The sequence below is a fragment of the Archocentrus centrarchus genome, chromosome 14 (genome assembly GCF_007364275.1).
Source record: "Archocentrus centrarchus isolate MPI-CPG fArcCen1 chromosome 14, fArcCen1, whole genome shotgun sequence".
In the NCBI taxonomy this organism is placed as follows: Eukaryota; Metazoa; Chordata; class Actinopteri; order Cichliformes; family Cichlidae; genus Archocentrus; species Archocentrus centrarchus.
In genome coordinates this window covers 22,161,247-22,179,605 of record NC_044359.1, presented here as the reverse complement: position 1 = coordinate 22,179,605, position 18,359 = coordinate 22,161,247, and the positions used below count along the sequence as shown (strand labels likewise).

General features: G+C 40.3%; 2 protein-coding genes across 3 annotated transcripts; one reads left to right on the top strand and one right to left on the bottom strand.

The window, feature by feature from the left end:
* The first annotated feature begins 3,683 nt into the window (after positions 1 to 3,683).
* layna (layilin a) lies at positions 3,684 to 10,188 on the top strand. The gene is made up of 8 exons (XM_030746512.1): positions 3,684 to 3,975; positions 4,099 to 4,119; positions 4,327 to 4,624; positions 5,237 to 5,394; positions 5,468 to 5,512; positions 5,616 to 5,675; positions 5,779 to 5,875; positions 7,945 to 10,188. Exons 1-8 carry the CDS (start codon positions 3,882 to 3,884, stop codon positions 8,654 to 8,656), a joined length of 1,485 nt encoding a protein of 494 aa, XP_030602372.1. The 5' UTR covers positions 3,684 to 3,881; the 3' UTR covers positions 8,657 to 10,188.
* Position 10,189: 1 nt separating this feature from the next.
* alg9 (ALG9 alpha-1,2-mannosyltransferase) lies at positions 10,190 to 17,841 on the bottom strand. 2 transcript variants are annotated; one of them, XM_030746510.1, is made up of 15 exons: positions 17,672 to 17,841; positions 15,832 to 15,967; positions 15,533 to 15,667; positions 14,911 to 14,981; positions 14,647 to 14,735; positions 14,145 to 14,280; positions 13,794 to 13,881; positions 13,267 to 13,372; positions 12,545 to 12,667; positions 12,109 to 12,263; positions 11,850 to 11,955; positions 11,624 to 11,771; positions 11,400 to 11,529; positions 11,187 to 11,317; positions 10,190 to 11,025 (listed from the first exon to the last, which is right to left on the bottom strand). In XM_030746510.1, the coding sequence occupies exons 1-15, from the start codon at positions 17,809 to 17,811 to the stop codon at positions 10,902 to 10,904; spliced, it is 1,818 nt and encodes a 605-aa protein (XP_030602370.1). In that variant the 5' UTR covers positions 17,812 to 17,841; the 3' UTR covers positions 10,190 to 10,901. The 2 variants fall into 2 exon arrangements, with proteins under 2 accessions (XP_030602370.1, XP_030602369.1); XM_030746509.1 differs by having other exon boundaries at positions 10,195 to 11,025; positions 11,850 to 11,979.
* Between the last annotated feature and the right edge of the window lie 518 nt (positions 17,842 to 18,359).

Here is an 18,359-nt window from a genome sequence, read left to right as displayed (position 1 = left end):
TTTTATTTTGTTAAAAATGCGTGCATATAAAGCACACACAGCACATGTGCAAAAATAATACTTTTGTGGCTCCAAAGCTCAAAATTTCTCCAAAACCCTGACATAATATGTGACAAAGCTTGCAGGTCCCTTGTTACAAATTAGCATGATAATAGAATTATATAAGAAGTATAGCGTATACAGAATAATGCTGTTTGGTAATAAAATAATAAAGACCTCCTTTTTTAATAAGCAAGTTGCTTTTTGTTTCTTTGCAGAAATGAGCTGCGATCTGTCACACAGCTAGCACACAGTTTGGTTAATGTAGCAATTTCCTTCTCTCAACCACATTTACAAAACCAGATTTAAAAAAATGAATGACTAAAAGAATTACTTCAGCTATTAAAAGGTTTCATCAAAACTCTTTATGGACACTCAGCTCTGCTGATAGAGCCGTCCGGCTCCCCTCAGGTCAGTGACTCAGGGCCCATTTCCAGCTCTGTGTGCAGGCATACGCAATGCGGACACTATGTGTGGCAGCATGCCAAACTCTGATAATCCAAATTGAATTTAGAGGAAAGTTGAGTTCTTTTTTAGCGTGTAATTAAGTTTTTTCTTTCTCGTTCCTGCTTAAAGATGGAAATTAACTGAGTTTGTCAGTCACTGTATTTTTACAGCCCACAAACAAACAAGTTCATTACATTACGAATGATTTGTTCTGGTCAGACCCAGTTTATGGCTTCAAATCATGTTATTTTAACTATGCGGCTTTGTCCCAGTGAAATGTACATTTAGCTGTTCTCTCTACTAATGAATATTGGCTGCAACATCACAGAACAGAGGTACATTTTCAACATTAATGTTAGGCTTCTTTATGAGCGGGAGTGTCTGGTGGTGCTTTGGGTTAGCGATGCGCTGGCTTCCCATGGGAACATTCATCTGGTTTCCCTTTAACTAAATGAGAGAAGGAGGAGGTCTATGGGATGAGAAAGGGAGGCAGAGACAGACGAAGACAGAATATGTGAGAGGAGGCACGAATGAGAGAGGCTTAATTTAATGAAACCCTCTTCTGGTCTCAGATGCTGTAAACAAGAAGGAAATTTAAACCAAAGTCCATTCCTTATTGAATCCCTCCTGAGGACCCTCTAACCTCTCTGTCTTCTCTTTTATTGTTCAGAGCATCAGAGTAATGCAAATGTCTCGTACTCCTCCTTCAATTTAAACAAAGCTGAGCCCCTTGACTGAAATCACTCTACACCTAAACTGATTAGTCGTGTTTAGATAAATCAGCATGCATGAGGATAGTATTTTCAGAGCGGCCCCGTTGCCCCCGCCCTGGCTCCTTATTCAAAGCTAGCACACACAATATATTCCTGATGAAGCATCCTGCTGTTTAAACTCTGGCTGATCTGTCTCTCTGTGAGCCTTAAATCAACCTTATGGGCCATTTCAGAAATTACTACCATTAAGAACTGCATACATACACTTTTCCTCCATTTGTGCTCTGAAAAGCAGATCACGTGCACATGCATCCTTGGCTTCAGCTCATCTTGCTGACTGAATATAAAACTGTAGTGGCAAATATTCATCTTCTGAGATTAAATTATATATATATATATATATATATATATATATATATATATATATATATATATATATATATATAGTAGTATTTGAGATCAGTCAATTCGTATTACAAAATATATGTAATATGTGCATTTACAAACTACACCTCTGAGCGGCATGCTACTACCTAACCAGGTAGCATAACAGCCTGTTAATCACTATATTCAAGAAGATTAAAGAGAGATGAAGGAGGAAGAAAAGATGCTACAGACCCACCATTAGACTGAGAAATTAACGGTCTAAAAGTTTTATGTTTAAAAACACAGTGAAGATGACACGTTACTCGAGGCTACAGTAATAGTGTGCATTCCAAAGAAAAACAAACATTCCAGCCATAAGAATAAATTTGAATATAATGTGTTTTAAGCTACACTGCAGAGGTGCCCTATGGAAATAGTACTTCACATTAGCAGCTGTGTTTAAAACATTTTTAAAACAGTGCAACACAACGGGACAGCAGTGTGGCATGGTGGTTAGCACTACCACACTGAAACACAGCTGGAATAACAACTAGAAGGCCTGAGTTTGATTCCACTGTGGTCCCGGCCTCTTGCTGTGTGGAGTTTGCATGTTCTCGCCGTGTCTGCATGGGTTTCCTCCCACAGTCCAAAGACATGCAGTTACTGGGTTTAGGTTAATTGGTTGCTCTAAATTGCCCATAGGTGTGAATGGTTGTCTGCACACCCCCCCCCCCCCCCCCCCACGACCCTGAACAGGATAAGTGGGAGAGAATGGATAAATGGATGCAACACAACAAAGCCAAATACTCAACATACAGAGCTTGTTTCTGCCACAGTCTCTTTTTCCATCTGTAAGTCAAAATTTCAGGCTATTGTCTCAAGATTTAGAAGTTAGGGATCTCAAAATTTAAATTTAATAACCTTAAATTAGGTTTAGGGTTACTGTTAGGGTTGGGGGGAGATTAAAGGTTGGTTTAAGTTACAAACTCAAAATGCAGAGTAAAGAAAGTGAAATTTACCAAAAAGATAAATAAATGAATTTAAATTTCAAATTATTAAGTTTCAATTTGAGATAATAACCCAAAATTTTGACTTACAGTCGCAGATTTTTTTTTTTCCCCTGTGACTTTGATTAAATGGAGTCTGACTCCACCCCTAGCTGCCCAATCATAGCTTGATTATTAAAGACACCTGCAGCCCTTTGTTCAGTCTCTCTCTTGGCTTTCTGTTTCTGGTTGCAGACAATGGCAGCAGTGATTACAGGTTACTGCTTTTTTTCCCTCGACACTGTAGCCCATCTTGCATGTCAGTTTAAAATATATAAAGTGTTAATTGATGGGCTTTAGCAGTCAAGTTATGAAATTTCTGCTGTTCTCTGCTTCATACACTCTGGGGTCATCAAACACACTCCTGCAGAAATGTCCAAAGAATAAAAGGACTACACTTTTTTCACAATTTGATGTCTTATGCATTATTTAGATTTAAAAAATAAATCTTGATTTTAGACCAATAGATGTTAAACAGTCTTTCTTTTCAGCTGACTTGTGCTGAAAGATGCACTCGTCCATAATTCCTCCAGTAACAAGAGGGTTAGATTAAATCTTGAAAATAATTGTGGGGTTGCTGATTTTTCTAGAACCTCTAATACTCCGATCGTTTTCAAACCACACACACACAGGTTTGATAAAACAGATTTTAATAGTTGATTTTAATAATAAAGGAATAAATGTCTCTCCCTTGGATGTGTTTGGCTCTGTCTTTCTTTGTACTGAGACACAACAAGTAAGAATTCTGCAAAGTGGACTTGAGAGAATATCTTAAAATATCTCTGATTGAATTAGAGGAGATCATTTTCATGTAACACTTTTGTAATGATAATATCCGAACCTTAAGTAATAAAGGAAGGAGTGAAATCTGCCTCTTGTCAGCATTTACGATGAGAAGCACTTGCATGATTAGATGTCTTGCAATCGATGCAGCTTCTTCTCCCAATCATTAAGACGGCTCTTAACAGATTACAGCCCCCCTCCCAAACATGCAGCCCTTCCTCCTCCTCTCCCTGCTCCGCCTCCTGTCTCACACACTCCCCTTTCTCAGCAGAAACAACTGGAGATGAGCCTCTCTAGCACTTCTTAAGCTTTCTTTTTGAATTTTAACCCTTTTTTGTAGCATTTTCCTACACCCAAAGCTCCCACTCATCTCTTATGCTTCAGGTGGCGATTATCTGGGTTCACACGAACTCCTCTGATGACAGATGAATGGAGAGTGGAATGAAAAAGACTAAAGTACAATACAAGATTTTGTGTTGAAAAAAAAATGACAAAGATGACAAAGATGGACCTGCAGGCAATCCTTTGTCACCTGCTGTTTTTATGTTTTGAGCCATCTACAGCTGCAAGCCTCATTACAGGTAAGATGCACTCACACACAAAAGCACTACAAAGATTTGACCTCTTGCTTTAATTGTGGTTTTATTTTTTTGTTCCTCATGTGCTGAATACCTTACTCTGCGCTGGACTTTTGGCTCTTGAAGCAGATATATTTGAAGCCAGAGGTAAGTGCTGTGCTTCTACTGAAACTCTGTTTTATAAAGATGAACTCCCTATAACTGTAATTCTTCAGTTTCTATTTTCTATTATAGTCATTTCTTGTCTTCAATGCTCTAATTCAGAACATTCAGCAAATGCACTAAAAATGTAAGTTTACATCCAGCATGCACAATGATAACAGTGTGTGTGTGCGTGTGCGTGTGTGCGTACAGGCCAACGTGTGTGCAAGGCAGGAAAAGGGAAACCGTGCTATAAGCTGGCCTACTTCTCCGAGCTCCGCCGTAAGCTGAACTTCGTGGAGGCAGAACTTGCCTGCACACGAGATGGGGGCCACCTTCTGAGCGTGGAGTCTGAGTCTGAGCAGAAGATCATAGAGCAGCTCATCACAGAGCTCCGCCCAGCTGATGGCGACTTCTGGATAGGTCTCCGCCGTAACCATGGAGGCGAGGACACCACCTTGAACTGCTCTTCCCAGTATTACTGGCTGGATGGTAGCAAGTCGAAATTTAGGTTAGTGGGTGAAAAGTGAATTTTAGAGTGGTTAATTTTCACCAGAGGAGAACACATAGACTGTATAAAAGATGGGCGTAGCTTGATGGTTTGGAAAATCTAGGTGAGAGAACTTGAATAATGGCCTGTAGGGGGCGACTTGTCTTTATTGCAAAAATACTAAAGTCTGAGAAAACGGCCTTGAGCTTGCTTTGTGACCTCAGGAGACCCTTTTCACATGACATTATGGGATCAATCACTAATTTTAGGTTGTATTAAATAAAATATGAAGTTACAAAAAACATGAAACTATGGTCATTGTTTACGTCGTTGAGCCAATGAGCGTGTGGTGTGCTCAGTTTTGCAGTCAGAAACATACCTCTCTCCCACGTCTGATCTTAAAATATCAAAATGGTGACGGTGCAAATGCTTAAGGTTTCATAACATGACTTCACTAACCAATTGATGTCTTCATGAGTGGCTACGCCCATCTCTTTATTGACAGTCTATATGAGAAAAGGGGTTTCGTGATTTTTTTTTTTCTCCAGCGATGTTAAAAATATGTTGCCTACTGCAGCTTTAAAGCAGCTTTGAGAAAGTGATTGCATTTATGTGCTTTGCTTGCGTCTGTAGGAAATGGCACTTGGATGAGCCGTCATGTGGTTATGAGGTGTGCGTTGTAATGTATCACCAACCGTCCGCTTCTCGTAATCCAGAAGAGCTCTACATGTTCCAGTGGAACGACGACAATTGTGAAACCAAGAACAACTTCATCTGCAAATACACTGCAGGTATAACCCTGTGCTAATTTAATTTTATTTGACTTGAAATTGTTAAACACTGGTGAATTGATTTTCTCCCCAGAGGAGCCGCCGGACCCTTCTTCTTCTCCCAACTCCACTCAGACAGGTGAAATAGTATTTCATATTACCATTTACACTGATGCAGCATACAGTTGAGACATTTTGAATATTAGAGAGTGAATGTGTGAGACTGATGGCTTTTATTACAGATATCGCCCCCTCGCCTGTGCTGCCGTGGAATCCAAATGATCGCAATCACAACAGAACAGGTCATACTGACAAACCTTTCAGCATTTTCTGAAAATATTAGACAAAGACTAACTACACCTAAGTGACAGTTACTGTCTGTATCTCTGTTGTCTTTTTCTTTAGCTCTGAATTTGGTTTACATTATCATTCCCACCATTCCCCTCATACTGCTGCTGCTGACGGTGATGGGCGTCTGCTGTTTCAAGATGATTGTCCGACGGTGAGGATCCAAAATAAAGGCAAATACTGAATGCAAGTAATACTAAAGACAGTAAGGCCATACAGTTGTGGTCAGAAGTTTCCATCCAATCATCATGGGCATGAATGTCATGGTAATCTGGGGCTTTTTGAACTGTTTTTTTTCCAGGGTTAAATGATTTAATGTGTTTGAAAAAACAAGAACTGGGTGCACAAGTTTGAATTTATTTTGGATTTTCTCTAATCCACACAGGGTGAAAAGTATATATAAAGGCTCAAATGTATACATACACCCAACTAATCTATGGTTAAATGTCCCTTACCAAGTTGCACCTCGTCTTTTGGGAGCTATCAACAAGCTTCTGGCATAATTCTGGCTGGATATTTGACCACTCTTCTTGGTAGAATTGGCAGAGTTCATTTAAATTGGTTGGTTTTCTGGCACAGCCCCAGCTTTTAAGTGTAATCCACAAATTCTCAATAGGGCTGAGGTTAGGGTTTTGGAAAGGCCATTCCAGAAGCTTCAGGTTAGCCTGCTTCATCCATTCCAAAACCTGTTTAGATGTGTGTTTGGGATCACTGTCCTGCTGGAACGTCCAGTTATGTCCAAGTTTCAACCGTCTAGCTGCTGATCATTATTCCATCCACATTGTGCAACCTACCAGTACTACTGGCAGCAAAACAGCCCCACAGCATGGTGCTACAACCACCACCATGCTTGACAGCTGGTACGGTGTTCTTAGGTTTGAAAGCCTCACCTCTTGTTATTGTGGCCAAATAGCTCAATCTTTGTCTCATCTAATCATAACATTTTTCTCCAGAAGGTATTTGGCTCGTCCATGTGGGCAGTTGCAAATTTAAGTCAATTTTAGAGCAGGTGCATCTTTCGTGGTCAACACCCTCTCAGTTCATTGCAGTTGATGGCAGGCATGAGTCTCTCTGTTTCCTGGGTTGTTCCTGAACATCCTAACCAATTTCACCTCATCTGAGGGTGACAATTTGGGTTTTCTTCCAGACTTTGGTAAAGTGGTGGCGCATCTGAATAACTTGCACCTATGTACAGTTGTTTGAACTGATGATCCTGTAATCTGCAGTTGTTTAGAAATGGCTCCAAGAGACCTTCCCAACTTGTGCAAATCTTCCATTCTCCTTCTTAGCTTTTCACTGAGTCCTCTGGACTTTCCCATTGATCACAACTGACACTATGACAGTATCGGTCAAGCCAGTGAGTGCTGTCAAACAAATCCTTTTTATGCTGACAAAGAGAAACTACCAGTTGTAGTCAATCATGATTACTAATGAGAAGTTAAGAGGGCTTGGCCTTGCCAAGTTGAATTACATTTTAGAACCTTCAGCTCCACTTATTAAAAGATTTAAGTGAGCGTATGTGTATATTTGAGCCTGTATGTATAATTTTGATCCTGTGTGGATTAGAGAAAATCAATTCTTGCATTTTAAAGTCATTAAGATGTATGCTGTACAGTCATTACACCCTGGAAAAAGAACCGTTCAAAGAAATCATTAAAAGCCCCAAATTACTGTGGCTTTCATGCCCGTAATGATTGATATACATTTCTGACCACAACTGTATATCACCTATGTTACTTTCCTATTTGTATACCTGAAGCTAAAAAGAACTTCCTCTTTATAGCTTTATCTCTGAGGAGGCAACATTTGGTGGCTTTGACTGTTCTTCTAAACACATGCTCACATTTCTTCCCACTCTGTCCAGTTTTTGAACTGCAGCTGAAATGATCAGAAATAGCTTATAAATGTATAGTTTCATTTCTTAAATGTCCAAAGGATTTCAAAAGATAGCTGAGCACTGCGGTGTTTCATAATCGTGACTCACACTGGAGTAAACTAGCAAATGTTTATGGCAGCAGCCAAGATGAAGTATGTGGGGTTTGTTCATTGCAATGATGGAACAACAAAAATGCACAATATTTATCCATGAAGCAGTTTCACAAAAAAAAAAAAGAAAAAAAGAATGAGCGTCACTGACTTGGTATTCACTCAAACAAATCTCACGTTTCACATATCTCTATATATTAATGTTTTAAGGTGCCTTGTCTTCTGTTTGTGTGACAGAAAGAAGAAAGAGCAGAAATCAGAAGTTTGCCAAACAGACCCAGGACTGTGTCCCAGCTCAAGCTCTGCTGATGTCTACAACGTCATTCGTTCCCAGAAAGATGACGACCTTGTGTCAGCTCGCCCCCACACCAAAAACACCTCCTTTTTATGCTCCTCCCCTGACACACCAACTGGTGACTATGATAATCTAGGGGTTCGGGACACAGAGAGCGGCTTTGTGACACTTGCAAGCACAGAGAGCTGTTTCCTAAATTTTGACCTCAACGATCTCAGCCTTGGGCGACGTGGCACCCGTGACTTCTGCGGCACCAGCTTGGGGCGCTCAGGGAAGAAGGACCTGAATGACAGTAGTCTGAGTCGCACCGGCCACAGAGAGTTTTATGACAGGAGTCTGGGTCGTCGTACAACGAAGAGCGAGCATTTCAGTAGCAGCCTATACAGGGACCACAGACTGTATGATGACAGCATGACAGCAGGGAGTGACCTCTATGATCCCAAACTGAGGCTTGGAGGTCACACGGGAAAGGCCGACCTGTATCAGACATACATCACCAATGGAAAGGAAGACATTTACCAGACCAGCCTTGGAACCTACGCAATCCGAAAATCCTACAATGCAAATGTGGACTGCTACAGAAATGGCCTGAATCTTGACGGTGGAAGGAGATACTTCAATGAGCATGAATGGATCAACAGGGAAAACTACTGATCCCCTCAACATCTCCTTTATTACGTGTACAGCAGTGTATGTGTGAACCAGAATGAGAGAGTGGCTAAAGACTGTGCATGGTTTGAAATGTTTCTAAGCTACTATTTAAATCAGGTTAAAAAAAATACATAATTTATAGTTTATTGCTGGCCCAACAATTCAGCCTGTAGCCTGTTGGTAGACTAGGTCTGTGTAGGAATGTGGGAATTGAACACAAGTTTGTTGATGAATGCAAATAAGATATAGTTATTCATGCAGACAGTCTGATGTGCCCCAGTTTTGTGATATCTTTGCAAGTTCTCAGCCTCTTCCTCTACAAGGACGCTTACTGAAAGGAAGTGAATCATTCAAATGATTCACATCAGTACACTGAATCAGTCAGACCTACTGTAATGAATTTCTTCTGAAGACAAGGTCAGCAGGACTAATTACATCAAAGCAACAATAACAAAAGAAGGGGTGGGGGGTTGAATCTTTCAGTGGCATCTTCACAATTTTACGCATCAAATTCTGTTTACAGTCGACCCTGAAGGAGCTGCGTAAATTGCCTTAAGTGATGTCTGTTGAATCTGTGCCATTTGAAGCTTAAGACTACCAAAGATGGAATGAAGAAAATCTGAAGGTGTGGAGTTAGAAGAAATTATAATGCATGGAGTAACAAAGATAATGTCTCAGGTTAAGTTGCATCAACTTTCACCGTTTTTAAATATGTTCCAATGTGGCAGTATAACGAGCTCAATGCAAAACCACTGGAGTACTCTTAACGCAAGGCTCCTCAACATGACAGCGACTCCAGATTCAGTCATTTCCCTGGACCTCACTGAAGCATCCCCAAATATTTCTGAAGCATATTCTTTTGGATAAATTTCCAGAAATGCACGCATAGGAATTTTTTAAAGACCCATAATACAGTTTAAGTTACAGAAATGACCCAGTAAAGAAGCACCTACTGCAAGTTAAACTCACCTTTTCTTCTACATATTGCATCTTTGTAGATCTGTAAATGTAGGTCTGTTTACAGTTGCCCCTGACTGAGGACTTGGGAGCATCTTTGTCTATAAAAGCATGTGTTTTTGTGCGTGTGTGTAACAGCCTGTTTTGCATGGCCGTGTCATGCTGCTCTTGCTTGTTAAGACAACTGAGGTCTCGGACCGTTGGGTTTGCTGTGCTTATAAACTGTTTTAATTACACCCACGTGCACCCGATACAGATTAAAACACAATAAGCCATTGCTGCTTGAGGGAGTACTGGGTGTTTGTATTCATCGTATATGTGGTCTTATATTGCCTTCAATTGTGACAAGCCCTTACCTTGATACACTAATTCCACTATTTATTAAAGGCATTCTGGAGACTGTGCCTGCTTCAGTGCCTGCAGCCTGACCACACATTATGGCATGATATTACAGTGAAATATAAAATGCAGCATCATTTTAACTATTAATTCAGAATGTAAAATGCCTTGATATCTCTCCTGTATGTGAGAGTAGTTTGTATGTTTGTTACACAAGGAATATTCCAATAAAAGTAGATGAGAACCAACCCTGTCAAGAGCAGTGATTTTACTGTCACAACAAAAACATCAGATTTATATTCACAGTCAATCATGATTTTATTAAGTTAAATTAATTAAGCATCTTTGCATTTACTTATCTTCCACATTCATATCCAACACAGCACACAACAGGATACTGTTCAAGCCCAGACACAGAAGATTCATTTGTCAGAAATTCTTCCACTCGGGCCACATTTTCCAAGTTTAGAATACGGCCTGAATTAATGTAATATCTTGTAGTGTGCATCCCCTGAAAGACATCCAGCTCAACACAGACGTACAAAATAAGATAAAAGATCCAGCCGATACCTGCCAAGCATACCTACATACACATCTCTCACTCACATGCACTCTCTCACAAACAAGCTCAAAAGCAGACTGATGTCTTTTTCACACGTATGCTGATATTTTTCTCAAGTCTCTCTATGCATTTCAGCCTTTCATTCACACACAAACACTGTTTGGTCACCAAAAATTGGTCCAGGGTGGCGATATTCAAGAGTCCATCTGCAGTGTTGACAAGTGGACAAGGGATTATTGTCTTTAAAGGGTCTGAAAGATTCAAAAGTTTTGTGAGACAAATACTTCAGATCACATGCACACTGACATACGAATACCAGCTGTTTTGAGAAGAAATGATTGATGTCTTTTGTTGGTATTTTGCACATATGTACAGATTCAGCTGTAAAGGTCAGCCGTGGCTCCGCTTACGAGGCTGCTTTTGCCGCCGCGGTTTCAAGATGGCGTAGCGCCTGTAGGAGGTGTGGTGGTCCGATATGAATGGGATGTAGAACGCTCTGAAGAGAGGAGATGACCTGGAAGGAACATGCCTCATATGTAAACAATCTCCTTAATGTTTACATTTTCTCAGGATATTCTCTTTTCCTTTTAACTACAAAACATTAATTCACAGATTTTCATTTTAATGCATTTTCCACTTCTTTGCAAAATATTTACTTGTAAAAAAAAAAAATACCTTGATGCTTGAAGAAAGGGCTTATAAGCGATGATATTCCACTCGTCTTTGCTGGCTGAGTAACGTGGCTCAAGCGGCGTCTCTTCATCTGTGTCTAGGTCCACTAAGTAGTGGCACTGTTTTAAATCTACCTGAACAAAGCAGACAATTCACATTTTAATCTGAATACTCTTAACTACAGTACCCACAGTACGCTGTGCCTGAGGAACTTACATATCTGCTTGGCTCCTCCAGGTTCTGATCGTTCATATTAGCTGGGATGAGCTGTGTGGCCAGAGGACCAGAGGCGTACGGCTGAGGCAGCTGCCCCTTAAACTCTGACTGAATGAATTGCAATTGCCAGCTGGAGATTAGAGAGAGACTTTTAGCAAGAGACATAGTCACATGTAAAAACAAGAAAACACCCATACAGACTTTATCAAACACTGAAAACTGACTTGTGTGGGAGAAGGAAGCTGCTCGGGAAGCGATACCACTCTTTGCCAACACATACGCTAACAGGTCTGCCTTCAGGGACTGCGTGTAGTGTTGGATCCTTGGCGATGCGATGAAACTCTGGGTACAAGTCCAGAGGGGCGTGGTAGCCTATAAACAGACAAAATATGATTATACAGAGCTTCCACCCACCTGATGCTGGTGCTTAGGGAGAAGAGGGGGACAAACCTCTGAAGAGGGCAACAGAGCGAGACAGTGACAACACAGTGAAGACCACGACTGCGCTTAGAGCCAGCCAGTTCGAAGAGACGGTGTAGTGCTCTAGTCGATATCGCTGGAACAGGAAATGGTAGCATTTCTGTGTGCAATAAAATTAAATTCATTGTACGAGCACATTTGTGACAAAATGGGCCTAAAAATACTGAAATAAATCTCACAGCTGACTGTCTTGCAATGAAAGCTAAAATTAGACAATGACAAACTACACCTGTAAGGAGGAGAGGGCAACTGCCCCGCTGAGGCAGATGAGAGGGTAGATAGGAAAGAGAAAACGCTCTTCTTTATGAGGTCTAGTGAAGAAAACCAACATCCACAGATACATGGGAGACAGAGTCAGCCAGTATGGACGGCCCAGGTTCTGCACTGCAGAAAACACATATGTGAAACTCTTTAAACATGTGGATATAACATGGAATATATTAAAATCTTATTTAAGCCTGCACTATTGAGAACTCAGGTTTAGGATAGTATTACTTGCTGGTATTTTATAATAATTAAAGCGTTAATGTGAGACAACAGGTCTACTTCCTGGACTCATTTGCCAATAAACATAACAGTGAGTGTATAGTTACCACTACAATTCATACACAAACACACACACATGACAACATCAAAATATTTTTTGCATGTGCACGAAAACACACCATTGAACCTGTGTAACAGCGTCTCCATGAGAGCAGTGAGTGGCAGCGAAAACAGTGCCAGAGCAAACACCAGGTTGAAGTTCAGGATCCCGTTTAGAAAGTAGAAATGCCACGGCTCTGTACCTGGAAATTAACCACGCTAATCATTCATCCTTGTTACAGCACATGTACTGACTAAAAAAGAAAAAACATGGTAACAGTTTATTTACTGCAAGAAATTAGTCTAAAAGGTCAAATAATTTAGACTATCAGATAAACCACTGAATAATAATTGTGAAGACTAAAACCTAAAGGTCCTATACATACAGAGTATAGGACTTAATGGGGGGAAAACAGCCTATTGGCACACTTTGACATGCCATATGGGATCCAATAAAACTGTAGCAATAAATTGTTCGGTCTTAATTTAAAGATCTATTTGCTCAATTCAATCATTAAGATATTATCAGCCCAACAGTTACTATAGTAAATCTGGCAGTTCATAACAGGTATAACTTAACTATCTCATACTATCTCATTTTCACATTTAGTCAGCCCCAAAGACCACTTTTTTTTTTTTTAAGAAATACAAAAAGACTATTATACATGACAGGTATTTAGGTGGCTAAAATATGATGAAATAGGATAACATGTAAATTATAAGTCAAACTATACAATTTTGAGCATTTGTAACATAAAAATTATAAAATTATATATTAATGTTGTGTGCTTTTGTAATTTACCATATAGATCAGGCCCATGTGGTGTAAAGACATTGTACAGGAGAATATTGAGTGGCGCTATGACCAGTTTGCCATAAAAGAATGAGTCCACCGCCACCAGAGGTACCTGAGAAATACAAACAAGATAGGAAAGTGAACTGACCCAGCAACAACCACAGCAACTCAGTCACAAAGTGACAGACCGTGTAAATTTACAGAGCAGGGTCGCCGAGTGCTGAGATGCACTGTGCGTAAACATTACCAAAATCCTGCTGACTCAATAACTACAGAGCTCCAACCCTCCTCTGGCATTAACATCAGCACAAAAACTGTGCATCAGGAGCTTCATTGCATTGGTTTCCATGACCAAGCAGCCCTGTAGGTGTAGGGAGCCCAGTGCTTTTGCCCATATAGTTAATATATACTGTGACAATGTCTAGTATGTAATTTTCTGTATGACACATAACAGCAAAATGCATTATTATATTGCTGCTTTTGAAGAAGAAGAAGTGAAGAAACCCATTTGTCCAGTAGCTATAGATTCGCACCAACAGCAGAAGCAGAGCAATAAATGACCAGCTGATGAAACTCTTCCACTGCCTCTTTAACACAAGCAAGTCGAAGGCAATCGGAACCCTAAAGAAGAGAAAACCAGAACATTAGTGATCTGGCTCACAACCCTTCACAATTCATATGTTACTGTAATATATGAAGTACAAAAAAGTAACACTTTTTTCTTGTCATTGGTTGGCTATATTGCACAAACTAATGAGAAATACACTCCACTGAAAAGTCAAGAACAGAAACAGTAAAGTTTTTGCGTTCAGGACTATCAAGACAACATGGGCAAAGAAGCTGTATTAAAAGTAACACTGCAATGCCAGTATTTACAGTCATACCCGATCAATGCAGAAAACGGCCATCCAACAATGGCCCCGGCAGCCACACCGATGACAGCTAACGGTGTTGAGTCCTGAAACCAACCCGTCATGGCAACCAGTGTTGTATACATACAGAAAGAGGAAGGTAGGAATGCTGAGGAGAAAGAAGAAAATGTAAGAAAATCAGAGGAAAATAAAATAAAAACACAAAGGTGTCACAGTCTCAACATATCAGCAACAAAAAGACTAATTCTTATAAATTTAATGGGTACATGGGAGATGAGAAATAAATCATAACTATGAAATGTTCCTTAGAGGCAAATACAGCACACAGTTCTGCTCTTCTTGATTAGCGATCTGACAATAAAAAAAACCAAACAGAAAAGCAAAGCTATGTAATGAGTTGTTGGATGTAAAAAACAAAACAAAACACAGAATGCTAGAATGGAGGAAACAGATACCAGAAATTAAAAGACAGTAAAGAGAGAAACAGCTAACTAAGTACATAAACATGACCAACCGGCAGAGGAACAAAACATTCCTGTGCTCAGGACAAGGAATGCCAACATCAGACGGCCCACATGTAACCCAAACTTCTTGCAAACTGCCCTGTGGCACACACAAAATAAATACAAGTGGTTAACTTCCATAATATATCAACTTCAAAAAAAAAACCTTATTAACCCCTGTAGGAAAATTAAGAGATGATTATCTACAGAATTAGGACAAAATGTGAACACCAAAGTGCTAAAATGCCTTGCATTTAAGAGGAGGGTAAACTCACTTGTAGAAATAGAGTTCACAGACACAGCAGGAGAATGCTAAGACACATCGCACAAAGTAGAACACCAACACCTGCAACACAGTCATAACACAAGCCTGAAACTACTGCACATGTTCCACTATAACATTAAACACACCTGTAGGCATGTGTGAATTTGTGACTTTAGATTCCTGGTGGAGGAATATTTAACTTAACAGTCTGTCAAGATTTACACTTAAAACATGTTTTAATGCAAGTTTTTGTCCTGAGGGTTTCTCCTCTTTTGTATCCCCAATTTTAAAAGAAAAAGGGGGATGCAGAAGACTATCTCAACATACTGTTGGTGAGGCTGGGAGATTTCAAATATAATATATTAGTTATGCACCAATATGTGTCTCAGCCAATATCAGCCTTGTTAACTAATATCAGGATATATGATGATCTTTATCAATTAAAGTGGTCAGCTTATTTGTTATGTTAAATAAACAGTGAGCCTTGTTTCCCTGTCACTGGGGGAAATAAGTAGATATGTGCATTGTTATTGGGATCAGCTATCAACCAAACACTTGGTGGAATTGGTGGATCCCTAATATAAAATACAGGAACAACAACACATGGTAAAATCAGCCCCTGGGATAGTTACCTTGTTTGTCTGTAGAACATGGGCATGCAAGCAAGCAGGAAGCGCATGTAACCATAAGTAAGCATAGGACCTGATGGCATACAGTGGAGAGTATTCCCAAGTTTGCATTCCTGTGCCATAGAGTAGGTAGTGCATCTGTCAGAACACAGATATAAAAGACAAAGGCAGTCAGAGACAGACATAACTCACTGGAACAAGAAGAAGATGCTGCAAAATGATTCCGACACAGCTATTAGGAAAACTGTCACGTGACAGACTACAGCACTTTCGGATGCCCGACAGCAGAGATTAATACTCACGGGCTCCCAGTAGTTAAACGTCTCATCGCAGTCAGAGATGTTGCTGAGCAAAGCTGCACAGAAACGTGCAGAGAGCAGGCATTTAAATGCAGTCGAGCCTTCTGGAGCCCATACCTGACCCCCGCGACTTATTGACCTTATTAAAAAAAAAAAAAAGAAGATTAATGTGAACATTCAGTTTAAATACATAAGTATATCCATCCATCAATCCATCCATCCTCTTCCGCTTATCCTGTGCTAATATAATTCAGAACTTATTAAACAACACCAAAACGTTGGTGATGCCTTACATTATGTCAGTATATGGTGGAACACAATAAATATCAACTCACTAACAAAGATACACAAGCTCTGCTGTGAGAACTGAAAGAGCGTCTCCCAGAGGATACAAGTAAACAATGTTTTTAAATGATATTAAGCCTAATTACAAATCCTGATTACACAAACAGCTGGGCAGTTATTTGCAGTCTGTCTCTGTTGTGTTTCCAGCTCACAGTTCTGTTCACATTTACAGAATATTTACATATTTTTTTTAGTCATTAACAACAAAAAGGGATCCAAGATGATTTTTTTTTTCAAAATATATTTAATTCCATATTTCTCAGTATATATATATTTTTTAACCGTGGTCATTCATGCCCCACCTGCATTGGCTGCATGTCCCACCAATGTGACCCTCCCCACAGTTTGATAACCACTGATTTAACTTATTCTCTCTATTATGTGGTTTGGCTACAATTTCTACATGTTATATTTGTTTTAATTGGCATGAGCACACACAACACATTTCAAGACACAGTTTGTGTACTGTGCGCAAACAGGCTGAATCTACTTCTTCAGGGATCATCACAGTGGACCCTCTGACTCCATCTGACCCTATCCCCAGCATCCTCCTCTGCCACACCAACCCTGTGCATGTCTTCCTTCACTACATCCATGAATCCTCTCTGACCTTCTCTCTTCTTCTTCTCCATCCTCTGTTTCTCTCATCTGGCAGCTCTTTCTTCTACCACCTTTGTCCAATACATCACTACCCCTCTCCTGCACATGTCTAGCTAGCTTTACTCATTTCCAATCCTGATCAATCCCAATGAAAACCTGAGCATCTCCATATATATATATATATATATATATATATATATATATATATATATATATATATATATATATATATATATATATATATGTGCACTTTCTGTCGGTTAAGAAATACTTATATCTTTATTATCTATCCATTGTAATAACCTCCCATGAGTGGGGAACTGTGTGCTTGTTCTAAGAATTAGAAGCGTTTGATTTGTGTTCAGTCTTGATAATGTGTGGCAGTTTCCTTTGTTCACACCCATCATCAGATTAGTCAGATTATATTCGGCTCAGCCGCAGCTCAGCCCTGACCCTCACGTTACGTATCTTATGACACGTCACCTTAAAAACTGCCGGTTTTTCCAACAACCCATCAACAGCACCAACCAATCGTTTGAAATGAACACCTGTGTCCGTGCAGAGCAGGAGTTCACCCATAGCTAAACTGCTGCCAGCTACCACAGAGTAGCAGAATGAATGGAGCTGGCCGCTGCGATTTGCTGCTCTGCTAAAACATAAACAACGCAACTTAGTAAGGTGGAAACACGTCCAAACAGCCAACGTGGTTCATATTACTGTAAGCAAATAGTCGTGCAGTTTGTTCGGTGGTCGTTCCCAGTCGTTGTTATCGTGTTGTTACAATCAAAACTTAGTAGCGTATCAAAGTAGCTAGCTTAGCTACTGTAGCTCCCTCTGCTCAGGTTGTCAGTCACGCCTCCTCGTGCAGTTGATATGTCTCCTCTGGGCTTAAACTCACTCTTGCCGAGTCTCTGTGGTTTTGCTGTCATCGCTGACTTTCTCCTCTTTTGGAGCCCGAGCTTCGGTGGGGATGTTCACGTTGTTTGCGTCTTGTCTGCTACCTCGCCTGGTTCGCTGCCGAAGCGCCTTGGCAGCCATGTTTACCGACGCTGCTGCCCCCGAGCTGCGCTTCGTTCATTTTCGGCTCTGTCCGGTTATTGACAGCTCCCATCATACGCTCCATTGTGCCAATGAAGAGCCAGAATCCACTGAAATTCAACAAAAGTTTCATTTCGTTTTAGTTTGTATTAGCTTATGTTAGAATTATAGCACTTTTAAATAAAATCTAAAATAAAAGAAATAAAATCTTTGGCCAATTCAAGGACAATGAGGAGCCACAGTGCCTGCTGACTGGGGGTGAGCTAACAACCTGAATTTTCAATAGATTTGACTCTGGACCGTCAGGAAGACAAAGATCAGGTACGCAGCAGGTCCGGATAGAATCAGCTCCAGACTGCTCAGGGACTGTGCAGACCAGCTCTGTCAGGTGGTCCTGCATATATCTTCAGACTCAAGTTGAAGATATATGCAGGTGGTCCTGCATATATCTTCAACTTGAGTCTGAATCTGGAGAGGGTTCCTGAACTGTGGAAGACGTCCTGCGTAGTTCCAGTGCCAAAGATTGCACACCCCAGGGTTCGCCTACC